The sequence below is a fragment of the Tachyglossus aculeatus genome, chromosome 7 (genome assembly GCF_015852505.1).
Source record: "Tachyglossus aculeatus isolate mTacAcu1 chromosome 7, mTacAcu1.pri, whole genome shotgun sequence".
In the NCBI taxonomy this organism is placed as follows: Eukaryota; Metazoa; Chordata; class Mammalia; order Monotremata; family Tachyglossidae; genus Tachyglossus; species Tachyglossus aculeatus.
This window is the reverse complement of record NC_052072.1, coordinates 54,808,452-54,827,813: the sequence shown is the minus strand read 5'-3', so window position 1 is coordinate 54,827,813 and position 19,362 is coordinate 54,808,452. Positions and strand designations below refer to the sequence as shown.

At 39.4% G+C, this 19,362-nt stretch overlaps 1 protein-coding gene across 5 annotated transcripts in view; it reads right to left on the bottom strand.

The window, feature by feature from the left end:
* COL6A3 (collagen type VI alpha 3 chain) overlaps positions 1–19,362 on the bottom strand; it is a 110,469-nt gene that overhangs the window by 70,996 nt on the left and 20,111 nt on the right. For 4 of the 5 annotated variants that reach the window (XM_038748708.1, XM_038748709.1, XM_038748710.1 and 1 more), the window contains exon 2: positions 9,359–9,477. In XM_038748708.1, coding sequence (XP_038604636.1) covers positions 9,359–9,446 — 88 coding nt within the window. In that variant the 5' untranslated portion in view covers positions 9,447–9,477. Of the gene's footprint in view, positions 1–723; positions 1,327–7,017; positions 7,678–9,358; positions 9,478–19,362 lie in introns of all 5 variants that reach the window. The other variant, XM_038748713.1, reaches the window with a different exon arrangement.

The following is a 19,362-nucleotide window of genomic DNA, read 5'->3' as shown; positions in this document are numbered from 1 at the left end:
AAATAATGTGCTTTGCCAAAAGCACTAAACACCCCCAAATGGTAAACAACCCACCCAGAGACAAATTGCATCTCTTGCATTTACTGCTTCTGCCAAAGAACCATAGATGTTTCTGTGCTCACTTTAGATGCCTTTTACTACGCAATGCAAACGCAGAGTTTTTTCAACATCTGAATGAACCATAAATCAGAATTTTTAGTTGAACTAGCCCCAAATCCCAAAATAATTGAATAGTAATAGATTATAGCAAGAATTGCCTTGTCATTCAGAAGCAGCAGGGCCTAGTGGAAGAAGCTCCATGTCCTAGTGGAAAGAGCATGGGCCTGGGATTCAGAGGACCTGGGTTCTAATTCCAGTTCCTCCGCTTGTCTGCTGTGTGACCTTGGGCAAGTCACTTAACTTCTCTGTGCCTCAGTTCCCTCATCTACTAAATGGGGATTCCATACCTGTTCTTCCTAGTTAGTCTGTGTGCTCCATGTGGGACCTGGTTATACTGTATCTACCCCAGTGCTTGACACATAGTAAGCACTTAACAAATACCACGATTATTAGCCATTGTTCTACCTCATCCTTTTATGTATCGGACATCACGATTAGAAACTCTGACATCAGTTACAACACTCAAGGAGGTGATGCACTTAGATTATTTCCCTGGAGGATTCAATTTTTGCCCTCCACCTTTCTTTGAATGATGACACCCAGAATCTAGAAATGCATACATACCTTGTGTGATAATGGTGGGGGGCTGTAAAACAATGTTCCTTTGGGCCACTCCAACAATGTAGGGTAGTAACTGTTCCTGTAGGTCCCCAAGACTACGGAATTCTGGAGTAGTAAATACGAAGCTCTCATCGGTAGCAATGTGCTGGAGCTCTGCCTTGTCAGCATCCTGAGCCCCAAGGCCAAAGGAAAATATGCTAGCCTGCTTTAAGGCCACCACCCCGTCGTCAACTTCATCGCTAGACTGCCCGGCACTTATAAGCACCAAAACCTGTGGAACCCCTTCCTCTACTCTGCTGCCTGTCGCCTGGGTGAAGTGATTCTCTACCACAAATTCCAAGGCGGCTCCAATATTGGCCCCCTCACCACCAGCGAATCTAAGGGCCTTCACCGCATTGAGAACATCCGCTTTAGTGGAGTAACTGTTCAAAGAAAACACCGTGCTGGGCTCATCACTATACTGCACCACCCCAACTTGGATCTGCTGAGGTCCAATTGCAAGTCTCTCAAGGAAATTTACAAGGAAATCACGTATGGCTGGGAAATGGACACTTCCGATGTTGTTTGATCCATCAATAAGGAAAATAAGGTCAGCAGATTCTTGAGCTTTAAAAAAAGAAATGCAAAATGTGAAAGCATTAAAACAGGTGATTCCATGCAGTCGTACAGTGTTCTGACATGTTTCTTGGAAAATCAATAAGAAACACGAATATGGAAAAGCAAAACACATGTTGATTAAGAAGTGTGAAATTCTCCTTTAGTACTGCATTCTGATTGGATAAGAGTTACAGACCATTAGAAATTGTCTAAAACAGCATTCCAATTAAAAGTCAGTTTCATTTGAGAATTTTTTTTTTGACATAGTTAAGTCCCAGAACTTGTCACTCTTTCCCAGGGAGAAGTTGTCTGGGACATGCAGCAGCTCTGGGTAATTTGGAGAACATTTTTGAATAGGATTAACCTGAGAGGAAATTTGCATTCCAACACACAAGTGTAAACCAAAATATAGATCAATATAAATTTGAGATGATTTAAAGTCTTGGCAACACCAGAGAAGCAGCAAGGCTTGGTGGAAAGAGCACAGGCCTTGGAGTCAGAAGGACCTGGGTTTTAATCTCAGTACCACCACTTGTCTGCTGCATGACTTTGGGCAAGTCACTTCACTTCTGTGTGCCTTAGTTACCTTATATGACAAATGGGGATTAAGACGGTACACTCCATGTGGGATAGGGATCACGTCCAACCTTATTTGCTTGTATCGATCCCAGTGCTTAGTATACTGCCTGGTACATAGTAAGTGCTTAGTAAATACCACCAGTATTATTGAGGGAAGTACAATCAAAGCAAATTTCCAGATATCTCTATTTCACCAGTATAGAAAAGAAAATAAATGAATTGGTTTTCTTGTGAGTTTACAACTACAAGATGGTTGTCTTTGACTCACAGAATTCACTGCTCACTTAAAATGATTCAATGCGTGATTCAAGCAATCTATTTCTGCTAACTGGAGTTGTATAATTTCTTTGAACATTGATCTATCGACAACTAAAATGCCAGAAGAGTTTTACTTTTTGTGATTTAGACAACTGTTTTTCTAAAAGTAACCCTACAAGGTTTTAAATGGTATCATTTCATAATTATTTGCTGATTGCCTGATGCAAGCACGCTCTTATTTCACTTTGTCAGTATTTATTTTTTTATTTTGAGGGACTTTTGCCTGTAAGGCTACCTGCCCAATGACCACAAATGTGGCCTCAGATATTTCCTGGTCTCTGTATTCAATCAAATAATGCAGAAGGATGTTAAACAGGGTGAGGTGAAACCAGTCATGACATAATTATCCAACTTTGCACATTATTATCACACTAAAACCATGACCAGTGAGAGTTTGCTATTCTAATGCTCTCTGATATAGGTGCCTTTGCCAACACTCACTGACTTGCCTCAGCATCTTTTGGGGAGGATAAATTTTTAGGCATATTCTGATTTTAGCAGCCCCATTTAAAGGTATAGTCAAATTGGGTGAAGAGGCCAGGATGGAACTGCCCTACTTACTACAACAATTTCAGGGAAAGCTGGGCCTTTCTCTGCTGATGTTCAACAGCTTCAAAAAATTGAGTGGTAGGGAAGAGTGGATTCCTACCCTCACCTCAACATTGATTTATTGTTTGTATCCTTCCAAACTCAGGCCTGGTGTGAAAATGGAAGAATCTGGATAAACCCTAAAATTATCCTGTAAGTAGGAGGAACTGACCTTATAAAGCCAAATGCAGTGCTAAAATACCCTTTCCAGGACACAAGCCCAATTCTCTTTTTTTCTAAAAGAAGAGACCTGTTTCTTCATAGTAGACTGTTCGCCTATATTTAGGATGCCAGGAATGGGCATTTTTATTAATTTCTGAGAGGAAACTGCACCCACATGCCTTGATGGCCCATACTTAGAGAAACTGAAAAGAGAAGCCTTATTATTTACTTATACTTGATACCTGAAACGATTGGTTGGGTTAGAAAGAGTGCTCCAGTTTCCACCACCACTTCAGTAGAGACACACAAGGGAAAATTAATTTCAGAAGTGCAAATCTTGTGCAACAGAGGCCCGTATACCCCAAATAGATTCACAAATCTTCCATTTTAATTGACCAGAGTATACCTCCCTGCTTTATGCCTAAACCATGAGAAACAACATGGCCTAGTGGAAAGAGCACAGGACCTGGGTTCTAATCCTGACTCTACCACTTGCCTGGTTGGTGACCAAGGTCAACTAACTTGGCTTCTCTGTGCCTCAGTCTCCTCATCTGTAAAAAAGGTTTTCAATACCTGTGCTCCCTCTTATTTAGGCTGTAAATGCCATGTGGGGCAGGGATTATGTCTGACATCTGACATGATGATCTTACATCTACCCGACAATTTAGTATAGTGCTTAAATACCACTTTTTGTTTGTTTTTTTTAAAAGGGTGTTGGAATGACATACTAAAAAAACTGAAGTTTGGTCTTTTTTCCCCAAGACAGACCATGAGCAGAAGGGGACATGCCCCCTAAAGCAACCTTGAATGTATGTCAATTCTGCCCGGGGGAGCCATGTGAATATGAGACATGTTTGGATAAAGGCTGAGATTGCTTTTGGCTTCTCTAAGGGGAACACTGAACAAACTGATTGACCATTCTGAGGGGCTGGTCTGGGGGGAATCATAGAAAGAACCTTTTCAACGGGAAGGAAAGGTCTACCTCATTTCTCCTACACACCTTGAGAGCAATTAAGTAAGTTTTCCTTGCCCAGAATCCATCTCTCCCACTTCATGATGCAGAACTGAAAGGTACTGTGTGTTATTTCCTCTATGTCTCCCTCTTTCTCTATGTATATATATGCACAGGGAAGCAGCATAGGGTAGAGGAAGGAGCAAGGGCCTGAGAGTCTGAAGGACCACCACTTGTCTGCTGTGGGATCTTGGGCAAATCATTCCCCTTTTCTGGGCCCCAGTTACCTCCTATGTAAAATGAGAATTAAGACTTTGAGCCCTATGTGGTACAGAGACTGATTTTCTTGCATCTACCCCAGCACTTAGTACAGTGCTTGACACATAGTTAACTCTTAACAAATACCACAATTACTTGGTATTTGAATGTAAAATATGATAGAATCATATAAAATATTAAATATTTTAACTTCCTCAAAAAAGAGTCACTAGAAACCTGAATCCTTTACTCAATTAATCAAGACAAGAATGATAGCCCCTCCTTAAAAGTATAGATTTCCCCTCAGGGTGCAATATGCAGTACTCCAAGGAATAGGAAAACCAAGTGAAGGGAAAAAAAACCTGAGAATGGCTTCTTGGTCATTTTTCCTGAAAACTCTAACCATTTGTTATGCAATAGATCATATAGAAATGTTGGATAATTTGTCATCACTGTATAAACCACTGTACTCAAGTACACACCAATGGAACAAGCTGGTGCTCGAAAACAAATGGAAGCATGCTCACAAACAACAAAGCAAAAGTGTTGAATTAGCCATAGCTTAAATTTCAGGTACGTGGCAGGGCAATGTCGAGGCTGAAGAAATTCTATAGTCTGTAGGTTCTGTTGATGAAGGGAGGATAATCGTCGTACATTTTTCCAAAATAAATTAAAGATGTGCTTTTCTTCTCCTGGTGTGGTTCACATAATATAATGTCCATGGCATTTTAGGGTGGGAAAATTCTAAACCGTTGAGGCATCATGGAATTACAAACGCATTCACCACCAAAAGAAATAACACATTAAAAAGTCATCTTGGGCAGTTGGTCTATTTGGACTTCTACTGTGTCTTCCAAAGCAAACAGCAATGCCATTAATGATGTCTCTCCTCTTTCAAAAATGAAGGTGCATTCTTCTTTCCTGGGTAAGGCACACAACTAGCAAATGCATTTCAATCATAGAAATATGCCTTGTGTTATGTTTAGAAAAGAAAACGTGCCCAAATTTCTTTGAAGAGCAGTAACCTTAAGAAGAGCTCTTGGGATAATTGCAATTTGTTCTTTTTAGGGAATGTAGAAGGAGAACCACCATCAGCATTTGCAGTTTTGACAAAGGTTTTGAAAAAGATGAATGGTTGGCGAGAGTAGAGGGAACCAGTGGGAAAAAAATGAAATCTGGAGAATAATTAGGCTATGTCCTTTGTCAAAACCCTTGTCCTAAAAACAGGAAGCATTTTTGATTGGGGTCATGCAGTGAGAAATGATATTGGATGGGTTTACAAAAAGAGGTTAATTAGAATAGACAAATGAGAAGATTGATGTTAAAACTTGAATACTGTGCATGGTTTGAAGCACTAAAAGACTGAGATACTTTCTTAGGCATAAAAACAAAGGTTTGGTCACTTGATTCTTCTTAAGATGAATACTGTGGTTAAATACTGCATACTCTATATTAAATTCAGTAAGCGAGTAAAGGTTTTCATTCATTACTCTTCATAGAGTGGCTCTCCTGGGCCCTGTATGTTCAGTCTATTTTCCCCACCAGACAGAAGTGGAAGAAGAAGAGTTTTTCCTTCTTCACTTTCCTCTCCCGCTGCCCCTGCCTCCTCCTCTTTCTCTTCCTCAACTCTTCACTTTTTCCCTTTTCTCTTTTTGTCCTTCATCTCTCTTTAATTGGGCTCTGATACCACCAGTCCCCTCCCTGTCCTTAATTAATCTGGTTGTGATTTCATCACAGTTGGCCTTTTTCACCAATGTCATGGATTTTCCCCCAACAAAATGGGGTAACTCTAGATCCCAGAAATCTTTGGGGCAACCTGAAACCACCAAGGAATTCGAGATGGGACCAGCATAACCTCAGGGAACCCACAGTCATCTTTAGAAGCTCCCAATTTAAGGACTGTTCTCTCCCTCCCCTGCTCCTTGATTTTCCAGGTCCTTAAGGTCTCTGGTGAAGAAGGGGGATAATAGTACCATCTGGACTTGGTAACCTTGAAGAAACCATGGTCCCTGAGTTAGAGGAGGACCTGGGCTTGGAGGGAAAAACCCTGAAGGGGAAAATTAGCATCCCTTCCCTAGTTTACCTAAAATTATCCCAGAAGAGCTGAAGGGCTCATATGATGTTTTTAAACTGTGAGCCCACTGTTGGGTAGGGACTGTATCTATATGTTGCCAATTTGTACTTCCCAAGCGCTTAGTACAGTGCTCTGCACATAGTAAGTGCTCAATAAATACGATTGATGATGATGATGATGATGATGTTACTCTAATGATATAGATGGTTTAGAAGTGGGTCTGTCCTGGTTAAACTGGTCAACTACTTTGTACAGGCACTTAACTGTTCTTGATTACTTTAAATGTTTAGATTTCTTTCCTTCCTGCCTCAGCTGGAGCATGCTCAGTCAGTGCTAAGTTTAGGACTCACAGCTTTACAAGACACTTCAGGAATGCCATGGGACTTTACTACCAGACTCCTTTCCCTACCCCTCAGCTTTCATGATGGCTGAGAGGAAAGAAGAAAAGCCTGCCAGCTTGTGATAGCATCCTGATGACCTAGTTTTCAGGGGCAACAAAACTGTGGCCCACTTCCTCAGCCTCCACAGCAGTGAGTCCTGTGACTGCTGGTCATAGGCACATTTTTTAACACCATGTAGTTGCTACTACAGACTACAGAAAGATCCAAACCTTTGATTTTATTCCTGTGAATATTCATCTTGCCCTACTGCTCATCCTCTTGACCCCCAGGAGAAGATTTCAAGCAATTCTGTGTTTTAACATGAGCAGTGACCGCAGTTCCTTTTTAAAGCAGCATAGCAGTGTCACAGCATAGCAGTTAGCCATTACCTGTGATGTCTTTGAGTATTTCTTTGGCCCCAGCCATTTCTGGAGTCATAGATGTTTGGACACAGGACACTAAGTCCATTTCTGGAGTCATAGATGTTTGGACACAGGACACTAAGTCTCCTACTAAGTCATGGAGTGCAGTAAAATTCTCTATGTTGAACACATGCATATCCAGTGGTTCACTTGCTATTTCCCTTAATTCTCCTTCCTCTGCATCCTGCACTCCAATGGCAAACACGGTTACATAAGCAGCTTTAAGCTCGGCCAAGGGGAGAACAACATCATCCTGGGATTGTCCATCCGTTAAAACTATGATAACCTGAAGGATGCCATTGCTCGCTCTGCTTCCAGAAGCTTTAGTTAGATGGTGGCGGATTAGGTAGTCTAATACTTTTTCAGTCTTGCTGCCTCCCCCCAGGTAAGGCATAGTTGCAACATGGGCCAGGACATCTTGAGTAGCATGATAGGTATTTAACAGGAATTCAGTATGTGGGTTTCCACTGAACTGGACCAGGGCAAAACGGAAATCATTGTCTCCCACATCTAAAGATTTTATAACATCATACAGAAACTCTCGAACAAGTTGGAAATGTTCCTTTCCAATGCTCCAAGAGGAATCCACTAGAAATATTATATCAGCAGCCACGCCAATTTTGACATCTTTAAAAAAACACATTAATTTAAGGCTTTTCTTCAGTTCATCGAAAGACATTTCTTCCCATCTAAAATTCTTCCTAGTTTGTCTGGCCTAGATAGACAGGCCATAAAGAGTTACTAAATTGGCAGGTAGAGGAAAGCAGTGTAAAGTGAACACTGGTACTTTCAAACCAGGAACATATATTCTTAAGAATTTTAGCCATAGAATCCAAGGTTCCCAAATCTTGACTACCCTATTTCACATGCAGACCCGCCCCCCACCACATCTCAATCATGCGGGTATGTCAAGTGCAGAATTACAGAGGATAGTAATGAAATAGAGAGAACCATTTTTCTATAATCACTTTGTTCTAGAGTTGGGTTCTTTATAGGTATTTTGCTCTCACTAGTTCAACTCTCAAACTGAAAAAAAAAGACTCCTGCTGGATGTGTTTACTCTCACTGCTTTCAAAGCCTTATTGAAGGCATAGCTCCTCCAAGAGGCCTTCCCTGCCTAAGCCCTCTTTTCCTTTTCTCCCTCTCCCTTCTGCATCACCCTGACTTGTCACCTTTATTCACCTCCCCCTCCCAGTTCCATAGCACTTCTGTACACATCTGTAATTTATTTATATTAATGTCTGCCTCCCCCTCTAGACTGTAAGCTCATTATGGGCAGGGAATCTATTTATTGTTATATTGTATTCTCCCAAGTGCTTAATACAGTGCTCTTAACACAGTAAGCACTCAATAAATATGATTGAATGAATGCACAAATGAATATTTCCCACATAAACTAAACAATTATTTCAGAACCATATTCCTTCTGTCAGCTGAATTAAACAATGTCACAAGAGAAAATGCAAGTGTTGTTTTGCTTACTATGCTTGTGACTGCCTAATTGGCTCAAAGCATATTCAATCACTTTCTGATAAAACAAATAAATTATATCCCTATTTTCAAAGAGGAAGGGGTGGCTGGCTATTCTTTTATCTCTCTACCATCCAACCCAGGTGGAGGGAAGAAGGATTTCAGCAAAGACAAGGGGGTCCCATATCATTCTGAGCACTGGAGAGATCTTAACTCCAATCTCTGCTTGAAGAGGACAAAAGAGCCAGAATATGTCAGAAATCTGGCTTGGACCTGACCAAGATAAAACTTTTCCATACCTCTAAAAATTACTGTTACTGGTTTCTTAAAGAAATATGTTATTTAAATATTACCTTTCTTCGACCTTTCAAAAAAAACAGATTAATCAAATGTCTAACAGATATACCATCTGAAATACACCATTTCACTGATTTCTTTGAGGAAATGTATTTTTTTACAGTTTGATTTTTATCCTCAAAAATGTTTCTAGGTTCACAGGTCGAACAAGACTAAAAAGGTAAACAACAAATTCAGTATGATGAAACACTTGAAGTACAAATATTGCTCACTAGATCAAATATCAGAAAAACCATTTTGAATTCAACTTCAGAAAGCCATTCCTTTTAGTTCATCAATCCAGGAAAATGACATTTATCTAAACAGGTATTTGTTCAGAATGATTGAACACTGAAAAAACAAAATACGTGGACTAAGCCTGGGTCAAAAACATGATCAAATACAGCACGGTTTTCAACATATTCAGTCCAGTTAATTTTTAAAAAATTAAAGTGGTGAACATAATTTGTTGCAGTCTCCAGACCACAGAGCAGACTCTTACCTTCTTGTTGTTGGGCATTAATTATGTAAAGGCTTGAGAGTAAAAGACAAAATGTTGCCACTAAGGGCAAATGCCGATGTTTCCTCATATTGCCTTAGTTGAAGCACCAGATAACGAACCTTGAAAGAAAGAGAGATCAAATTTGTCAAACTGGGCAGGTTGGCATTCCAAATAACTAGGCAGAGATAAACAAAGAACTGACAAAAACATTAAAAAATGCCATCAGATTTGATGCTTCCAATGAAACCCAGTCCAGCTTTTCAGGGAGAAAAATCTAACAGCTGTTAAGATTTCTCATGGTCCTTAATGGTTCTAAATATGTAGGACATTAGCCAGAAAATATTAGGAGACTCTTATATTGGTTGTTTTTATCACAACTTAGACTGGTAGGACCCAAACTAAATAGACTGAACCAGGGAAAGCAGGGTTTTCTGAGGATTTATGTCTTCATCTCAGCCTTGTGGAGCCCCCGATTGACAGCTAATGCCCCAAGATGCTGGCATCATCATCATCATCAACAACAACAATGGTATTTAGTGGGTGCTTACTATGTGCAGAGCACTGTAGTGTTTTTGGAAGAGCGCAAAGCATTAGCAACTCTACACAGCCCCTTGACTCTGCAACCAGCCTTCTCTTCTCCCTATAACACCCAGAAGCCTTTCTTTCTAGGGTTGGGTGGCTTCAGGGAACAGTATTTGGGGCTGTAATAGCTACCTCTCAATGGTATAGCTATGCTGATGCCAGGGGACCGGATATAGGTTCAGAGGCAGGACTATTCATTCATTTATTCAATCATATTTATTGAGAACTTACTGTGTGCAGAGCAGTGTATTAAGCACTTGGGAGAGTACAATATAAACAATTAACAGATACATTCCCTGCCCACAGTGAGCTTACAGTCTAGAGGGACTAAGAACCTTTGGCCCTGAAAGTCTTCTTGGAAGCCTCCATAACACAAATCCCTTTAGTCTTAACTTGGGCTTGCTCCACCTTGATTCAGGCATCCCCAAAATGGAATTTTCTATAGGAATCCATCCTTCAGAATCACAGTCTACCCACTGAGATATTGTCATGGTGTTTCACCCATTTCAAACAGATCCCATTATCTATCCTCTAGACTGTAAGCTCGCCCTTTAGATTGTAAACTCGTTATAGGCAGGGAAGGTGACTATCAACTCTGGTATATTTTTAATTCATACTCTCCCAACCACTTAGTACCATGTTCTGCACACAGTAAGTGCTCAGTAAATATGACTGATTGATTGATCCTGTGACACTGAGTTCCACTTTCAATGGGCCATGCAGAACATTTTCTGCTGCGTGTAGCAAATCTTCACTCTGCAATCAGTGTGCCACAGCACTCTGCTTCCACAGTGATATTCTAGCATGAAACGTTTGGGAAGTTTTGTTATTTTAGAGCTACCTAATATGGAACTTTTTATATTTTAGGAGAAAAAATAACTTTCCAACAGGAAATAGTTGCTATCTGCAGGGGAAGCATATTTCCCAAACAATTTACAGCTATTTTAACAATGGAGATTTAAACAAATAAAATGTCAGAGCATGTTCACTACTGAAGATTTCCAGAAATCTGTTCCTCTAAAAAATCTAAGGTGTATGAAAAGTTACAGTAAACTAGTAAACTGCATATATAACACAGGCCCACCACTGATGCAATTTTGATATTGTATTCTTAAGTGACCTTGAATTCTCCCTAACTTAAAGAATTATACAAGGGCAAAGATGATAGAAAAGAGAGGGGGAGTCAGTGAAAGAGGGCTTAAATTGTGGAAGAATGAGACCCAGATACCAACAGTCAGTCAGTCAATTGCACTTATTGAGGGCTCACTGTCTAAAGAGCACAGTACTAAGCTCTGGGGGAGAGCACAATACAACAATAGACACATTCCCTGTCCACAAGGAGCTTACAGTCTAGGCCACCATACATGATGTAAGTTTGTGAAAATAGATTTTTTTTTTGAGTAAACCATAGTACAAAACTAATACTTCAATCAACTCTTTCTTAAAAGTTCTGTGTCCTAAAGTCTTGGTGACAGGACTGAGCCTTTTCAGATATTTATGGCAGAAGAGACTCCATCAGATGCATTTATGGACCAACTACTATGTGCAAAATACTATATTAAGATTTTGGGAGAGTAAATAAAAGCAAATGACATTATCACTGCCCTTTAAGGAGTTTAAAAGCTAATGAGGGAGGTGGGTACATGGAGTGGGAATAGGAGGAAAAAATTAGATATAATAGCAATAACAAGAGTCTGGGGAAAATTGAAGAGTCTGGGAAAAGAGAAGTAGCGTGGCTTAGTGGAAAGAGCATGAGCTTGGGAGTCAGAGGATGTGGGTTCTAATCCCAGCTCTGCCACATGTCTGTTGTGTGACCTTGGGCAAGTCACTTAACTTCTCTGTGCCTTTGTTACCTCATCTGTAAAATGGGGATTAAGCCTGGAAGCCCCAAATGGGACAACCTGATTACCTTGTATCTACCCCAGTACTTAGAACAATGCTTGGCACATAATAAATGCTTAACAAATACCATTATTCTCATTATTATTATCAATAATTATAATAAAAATTAATAAATTAACATTGGCAGGAATATGTTGGCTCAGTCTGTTGTATTGTTCTATCAAACTCAGTACATTAGTCTGCACTTAATATGCACTCAATAAATACCATTCATTGATTGATTGATCAACTGAATAATTAAACTGAGTACATACATTAATAAATGCTCAGCTCTTCCAGAATGTGAACTTTCACTAAACATTTTTGGTAGAACGCAACAGCAGAATTAAAGAACATTCTTCCAGTGACACATGTCTGTCTGAAATAGTTGTGCCTATGCATAGGACATCAGACACTGGGTTCTCCCCCTCAAGACTGTAAGCTCATTGTGGCCAGGAAACATGTCTGCTGACTCTATTGTATTCTACTCTCCCAAGTGCTAAGTTCAGTACTCTGCACATAGTAAGTGCTCAATAATTATCGATGATGATCAAGATGAGAATGATAATGGTGATTCTCTAAGTCAAACTTGAAGTTTCCTTAAAATGAGATCCTGCAAAAATGCAACCCCTAATGTTACAGGACCACTGGTTACATATATAAATGTGTAGGATGTCTATTGGGAATTCATGAACTTGTCAGATAATAAAACTGCTGAAGAAACCATAATATCTCATTTCACCCATCCTGCATTCATGGAAGCTATTGAATGCCAGGACATAAGTTAGTGACTTTTCAGACTGTAGGCTTGAAATGTTTGTCCTAAAGCAGATAATATTTAAACAGCATTGCTAAAAACATGGCATTGGAAAGATGGTCAATGATTATATGGAGAAAACATGGTAAAATCTCTATGTGCTACATTTTGAAATTTAAGAACTTGCCTTAATATAGATAATAATAATGATGGCATTTATTAAGCGCTTACTATATGCAAAGCACTGTTCTAAGCACTGGGGGGATATAAGACTGTCCCACGTATGGCTCACAGTCTTAATCCCCATTTTACAGATGAGGTAACTGAGGCCCAGAGAAGTTAAGTGACTTGCCCAAAGTCACACAGCTGACAAGTGGTGGAGCCGGGATTAGAACCCATGACCTCTGGCTCCCAAGCCCATGCTCTTTCCACTGAGCAATGCTGCTTCGATGCTTTTGATAATGATTTTACTGTTCTTAAAGGATTGATCCATGTCACATGCCTAAGTTTTCTAGAGCTGTTTTAAAAATAAAAGAAGGGTAAAGTAAATAAAAGGCTTTTCTTCTCCTGAATGAGGATCTAATCCTTAGGGGAACATGGCAAATGATTTCATAGTTTCCAACAACTGCAATGGATTCAGGCCAGAAGACATATCCACTTCATTCAACTGTCTCTTCATAAATGAATAGAAAGGAAAAAATTTCACATTCTAAAAAATATACCAAGACATAATGTTTGAGTTTTCATTATTAGCACCTGAAGTGTATCAGTAGCAGGTATTTTTGAGGAAAGTAGAGCTATTTTGGAAAAAAAAAAGTGATGTTCTAAGTTTTTAATAACAAAGCAACTTTACCCAAAATATAATTAGAGAACCTGTCTTGAGGGTATTGGAGAAACAAGATAATGTTCGTATAATCACCTTGTTCTCTCTAGGCCAATACTAGTGAACTAAGGCCCTAAATTTGAATTTATTCCTTGTCCTATGTGCCTCTGTCTCTCTATGCAGATCACAAATTTGCCAATATGGCCACCCCAAAATGACCTCTAACAGCCATTCTGAATGGTTTATATGACTATACGTGGTGAAAAGGAGGTTTCTGATAAACAGGTTATCCATACCTCAATTCAGCTGAGAAAATGATTATAATAATTATGGTATTTGTTAAGCGCTTACTATGTGACAAGCACCATTCTTAGAACTGGGGTAGTTGCATGTTAATTAGGTTGGACACAATCCCTGTCCCACATGGGGCTCTCAGTCTAAGAAACTCACAGACTAAATAAATGCCATGGCACAAACTTTTCATGTACCCATAAAGGAAGATCATGAGAGGCAAAGGGGATCATGAAATCTATTCACCTGGGTGCCATTTCAGGCCTCTTCACTCTTCTCTGCCCATGGCAAACCCCTTAACGTCTCAATGATTTCACCTCTTCCATGTGAAAGGAAGTCATCTCCTAAGTATCAGCCACAAAGAGGTTTCATGGAAAGTAAAAATTATGTGGTCAGGCACCTACTTCTGTCAGGAAGGTTGTGTTTGAATATGAAGGACAGAAATAGAAGAGGAGCATGAAAGAGAAGCAGAGAGAAAGTGAGAGGCAGAGTGGAGGAAAAAACTAACCCTTGTTTCTTGGAAACTTGGAATTCCTCTGACATTAATGGGAATTCCATTTGGGGAAAAGATGATATTTAGTGGTGACAAACAGATTTTCCAAGGAATACTAGATTCTTTCTGTGTAAAATGTAGTCATTACTGCCTTGTCAGTCCATATTTCAGTCTATGTAGTTGGCATGAACTTAATTCTGAGAAAATAATTAAAAGTCAACTAGTTTTGCCAACATAACGCGAAAGTAATGGGATTGTAAAATATCTGTGTCTGTTTTAATTGTGTTTGTTCACTTACTCGATAAACCAAAATATGCATTAATCCACATTGGGTCTCCAGTCATTAGTAGAAAATTAGTAAATTGTTTTTTGTTTTTGTTTTTTTTTTGATTGGTGAATTATTAATATCAAGGTTTCATTTATAAACGTCATTCAATCAATCGATCGTATTTATTGAGTGCTTACTGTGTGCAGAGCACTGTACTAAGCGCTTGGAAAGTACAAGTTGGCAACATATATGTCTTCCCCGAATCTCTGATTTGTCATTCAGTGATTTGTCAATTGTTTTAATACACTACATTAACAATCTAAATAACAGAGTTCCACTTAAGGGTGTGGAACTTTGTTTAATTGAGAATTCCAATCCCTTGAGAGCAAAAAGTCTTTTCAAATCATTTAGCAATTTGTGGTCAATGAGGCTGAAAGTGACTATTATCATAAGATCCAGTTTCATTTAACTTTAAAATTTTAACATCATACTTGTGCAGTGATTATAATTTAAGTTGAAAACCCTAATTTAGGTGTTTATTTTCTAATAACTAGACTAATTTCCTATCTGAAATGCATCTCATTCCAGATTCTGAAGTGGTCCCTTCTCTTTCACTTCCTGTTGAGCTGAAAACGCTGTGGTGCCTCTAAGTTAAACATATCTTTTTCCAAGGAGGCTATGAAAAAAGCAGAATATAACATGAAAGTTCTGGTCTCATGAAAGCACTAAATATGGACAATCACTAGCTTGGCTCAAGGGCTCCTAGAAACTCTTGACCTGTTCTTAAGCTCTGGAGCAATCTCGTCTAGCATAAAGGGATAAGGAATAGCATGAAAGGCCAGTAAACAGACAGGAATAGTAGTTGTCTTTCTCTGGAATTATGGATCGTGGAATTCACACAATTAGTAGTAGTAGCTGTAGAGGTAATAGTAGTAGTGGTAATAGTATTAGTGTAGTAGTAGTAGCAATTTAAGTATTCATTCATTTATTCATTCAATCATATTTATTAGGTGCTTACTGTGTGCAGAACACTGTACTAAGAGCTCGGAAAGTACAATTCGGCAACAGATAGAGAAAATCCCTACCCAACAATGGGATCACATGAGTAGTCGAAGAAGAAGAAGAAATGATCTGAGAAGCAGCACAGCCTAGTGGATAGAGTACAGGCCTGAGAGTCACAAGGCCTTGAGTTCTAATCCCGGCTCTGCCACTTGTCTGCTATGTGACATCAGGGATGTCACTTAACTTCTCTGTGCCTCAGTTACCTCAGCTGTTAAATGGGGATTGAGTCTATGTGTCCTAGGTGGGACTTGGACAGGGTCCAATCTGATTAGTTTGTATCTTCCTCAGCACTTAGTACAGTGTCTGGCACGTAGTAAACACTTAACAAATGTCATTAAAAAATGGTATTTATCAAGTGCCTACTGTGTGGAAAACAGTATACTAAGCACTGGGAAAGAAAGGACAGGTGAGAGTTAGATGCAATCTCTAGTCCTCAAGGAACTGATAGTCTAAGAATGAGAGAAAGGGCACTGGCAATGGACATATAAGGAAAGGTGAAAAACATAAAAACACAAAATACAGCATAAAAGAAAAGGATGAAAATAAATAGAAAAAATAAAAATGAAAGAATGTAGGGCCCTGAGGGATAAGATGTGCCTTACTGAAGGCACATCTCCTCCAAGAACCCCGCTCTGACTGAGCTTCCCTTTCCTTTTCTCCTACTCCCTCTGCGTCCACCTGACTTGCTCCCTTTATTCCCCCCCCAGCCCCACAGCACTTATGTATATATATGTAATTTATTTATCTATATTAATGTCTGTCTCTCCCTCTAGCATATAAACTTGTTATGGGCTGGGAATGTGTCTGTTGTTGTATTGTACTCTCCCAAGTGCTTAGTACAGTGCTCTACACACAGTAAGACTCAGTACATGAGATTGCATGAGTGAATGAAGCAGCATGGCCTAGCAATAAAGCACAGGCTTGGGAATTATAAAATGGGGATGAAGACTGTGAGCCCCATTTGGGATATGGACTGTGTCCAGCCTAATTAGCTTGTATCTACCCCGAGTTTACAACAGTGCCTGACACATAATAAGCACTTAACAAATATTATTATTATTATTATTGTTGTTATTATTGCTAGAGGAACAGAATTTTGGGCTTCTTCTGGCTCAGAGTCTGACAACCACAACCACTTGCACGGAAACAGCCACAGTAATAGTCTTCCTAACATTCTAAATTATGTTGTGGATACACACTGCTGCTGCTCCTGCTCTTCCCACTGTGCTGGTACAAGGCAGGCTGGGAGAAAGACCACCAGAGGATTTAGTGGGGATCTGGGGGAGGTGGGTGGACCATGAGTTATTGGAAGAACAGTCAGTTATCCCGTGGGTCAGGAGAGGCAGCTGCTGTGTGTCTTTCACTTGATTTTACATTTTTTTCCTATTCCACTACTCTGTGAGCAACCTTTGGAGCAGACCAGCACTTAAGCAACTATATAACTCTCCAATAAAATATACAATATAAAAAATATACAAAAACATCAAGGAATTCCTTTTAGCACCGATGAAAAGCTAAATGAAATGTTTTACATTAGATTCTTGGGTAACACTAAATATTAGTACTTGGTTTTTCTAAATTGTTTATAAGATCTTAATCTGAGCCTACCGTTATTTATGAGAAAAATATTTTTACAAGAGTCTCCTTTATGTTAAGTAAATATTTGGTTGTTGTTTAGTTTGCATATACTGGTTTAAAGCCAGGGAGAATGTAGCTTGTTCTATTTTACACAGTGCCAAGAAATGTGTTTCAGGTTCCAGTAATAAAATACTGAAGATTATATAGTTCCAGCCATTTTTATAAAATATGACTGTTTCCATTATTGTTCTTAAAAAAACCTAAATAGAGAGTAAAGGCACATAGCACATATAAATTACAAAATCTATTTTGCTGCTAACCCACTGGTGTGCATGTGACATTGGGCAAGCTGTTTAATTTATGTCTCAGTTTCCTCATTTGTAAAATGGGGACTCTGTAAAATGGGAGCCCCATGTGAAAAGGGACTTTGTCCTACCTGATCATCTTGCATCCACCTAATGCTTAGTGCAGTGCTTGGCACATTTTGTTTTTAAGCACTCATTATGTGTCAGGATGTGTACTAAGGGCTAGGCTAAATACAAACTAATCACGTTGGCCACAGACCCTGTCCCACCCAGCTTCACAGTCTTGGTCCCCATTTTACAGATGAGGTAACAGTCATAGAGTTTCAGTGACTTGCCCAAGATCATACAAGTGGTGGAGGAGGAATTAGAACCCATATTCTCCTATTTATTATACAAAGAAGAAACCAGCCTTTTTGTGTCTTATGCCTTGTAATGTATACTGCAAAAAATATGTTTATAAAGCAATAGGCAGCATAAGCAGAGGTGAGCACAACTGGGTATTTCCACCTGGTTTGAGTAGAAAGAGGAACTTCAGAGGCCACCAGATGAAAGTAGTTTCCAAGTGGCTTTCAGAATCTAAAAGATCAACAGCTATTTCACATATATATGATAAGATGGACAGAGGTGCTTTAACCACCCAGAAAAGTACCTCTCCAGATTTTCAAATGAGAGAGAAAAGTGGGGAAGAGAGAGAGAGGAAGAAAGAGTGATTTAAAGTCATTTTAACCAGTTAAAATGTTCTCCTGACTAATCCATAAAGCTTATTTCTCTGTGGGATAATTCCCGATGTTCATTTGTCTTAGGTAGCCTGAGAAAGAATAACTATTGACATTCATCCACTTCACAGTTTAGACAGTGAGCCCCGTTTCTGATCTGATTAACTTCTATTTACCTCAGCACTTAAAACAGTGCTTGGTACATATTCAGGGCTTAACAAGTACAGTAACGGTAATATTGTCATAATAGTAAGTGGTAAAGATACTTCAGGAGGTACCTCTCCTTTTGTTTAATCCATTTTACCAAAGGATGTGACATTCAAGCCACCCATACAGAAACGGAAAATCTCAAACTATTCAGGTGGTTATTCCATTTGGGGAAAATTGTTTCTTGTTTTTATCTTCTTTCTAACTAAGGCCAGATACCCTGACCAATCCTGGTAATGTTGGAAATGGGATGCCTGCGTATTTCAGGATATAGAATTATATTCCTGAGCTCACTCCATCAGATCTATTTCCACCCAGTTTTACTCCTTCCCAATCCCATTCCTCAACACCTTCCTATTTCCCCTTGTTTTCTCCTTTTTTAGATTCAGCTCTACAATTCTGCCTTAAAACCCTTTAATCAGCCCTTCTCTTCGCCCCCAACTTCCACCTCCCTCTCAGACTCACCCAAGTCCCCTACTTCATGTAAGCTTCTTATGGACAGAGAATATGTCCACTAATTCTGCTGTATTGTATTTTCCCAAGCTCTTAGTACCCTATCTTCTCTCATCCCAGGACTTTAATATCCCAGAACTCATCAGGAGCTATTAATTGTGGTATTTGTCAAGCCTTATGTATGTGCCAACCACTGCATTAAGACACAAGCCCCATATGAGCTCACAGCCTAAGTCAGAAGGAGAACAGATATTAAATAATACCCATTTTTCAGATGAGGAAACTTCAGCACAGAGAATTAAAGTGAGTTACTCAAGGTCACACCCCCGCAACTGGCAGACCCAAAGTTACAAACCAGGGTCTCTGACTCTTGAGCCATTGCTCTTTCCACCAAGCCATCTGGCTTCCTATGTGATCTTTCCCCCCCTTCATCATCATTATCATCCTCATCAATAATATTTATTGAGCACTTACTATGTGCAGAACACTATACTAAGTGCTTGGGAGACTAGCATGGTGTAAGGGATAGAGCATAGGCCTAAGAGTCAGAAGGTCATGAGTTCTAATCCTGGCTCAGCCATTTTTCTG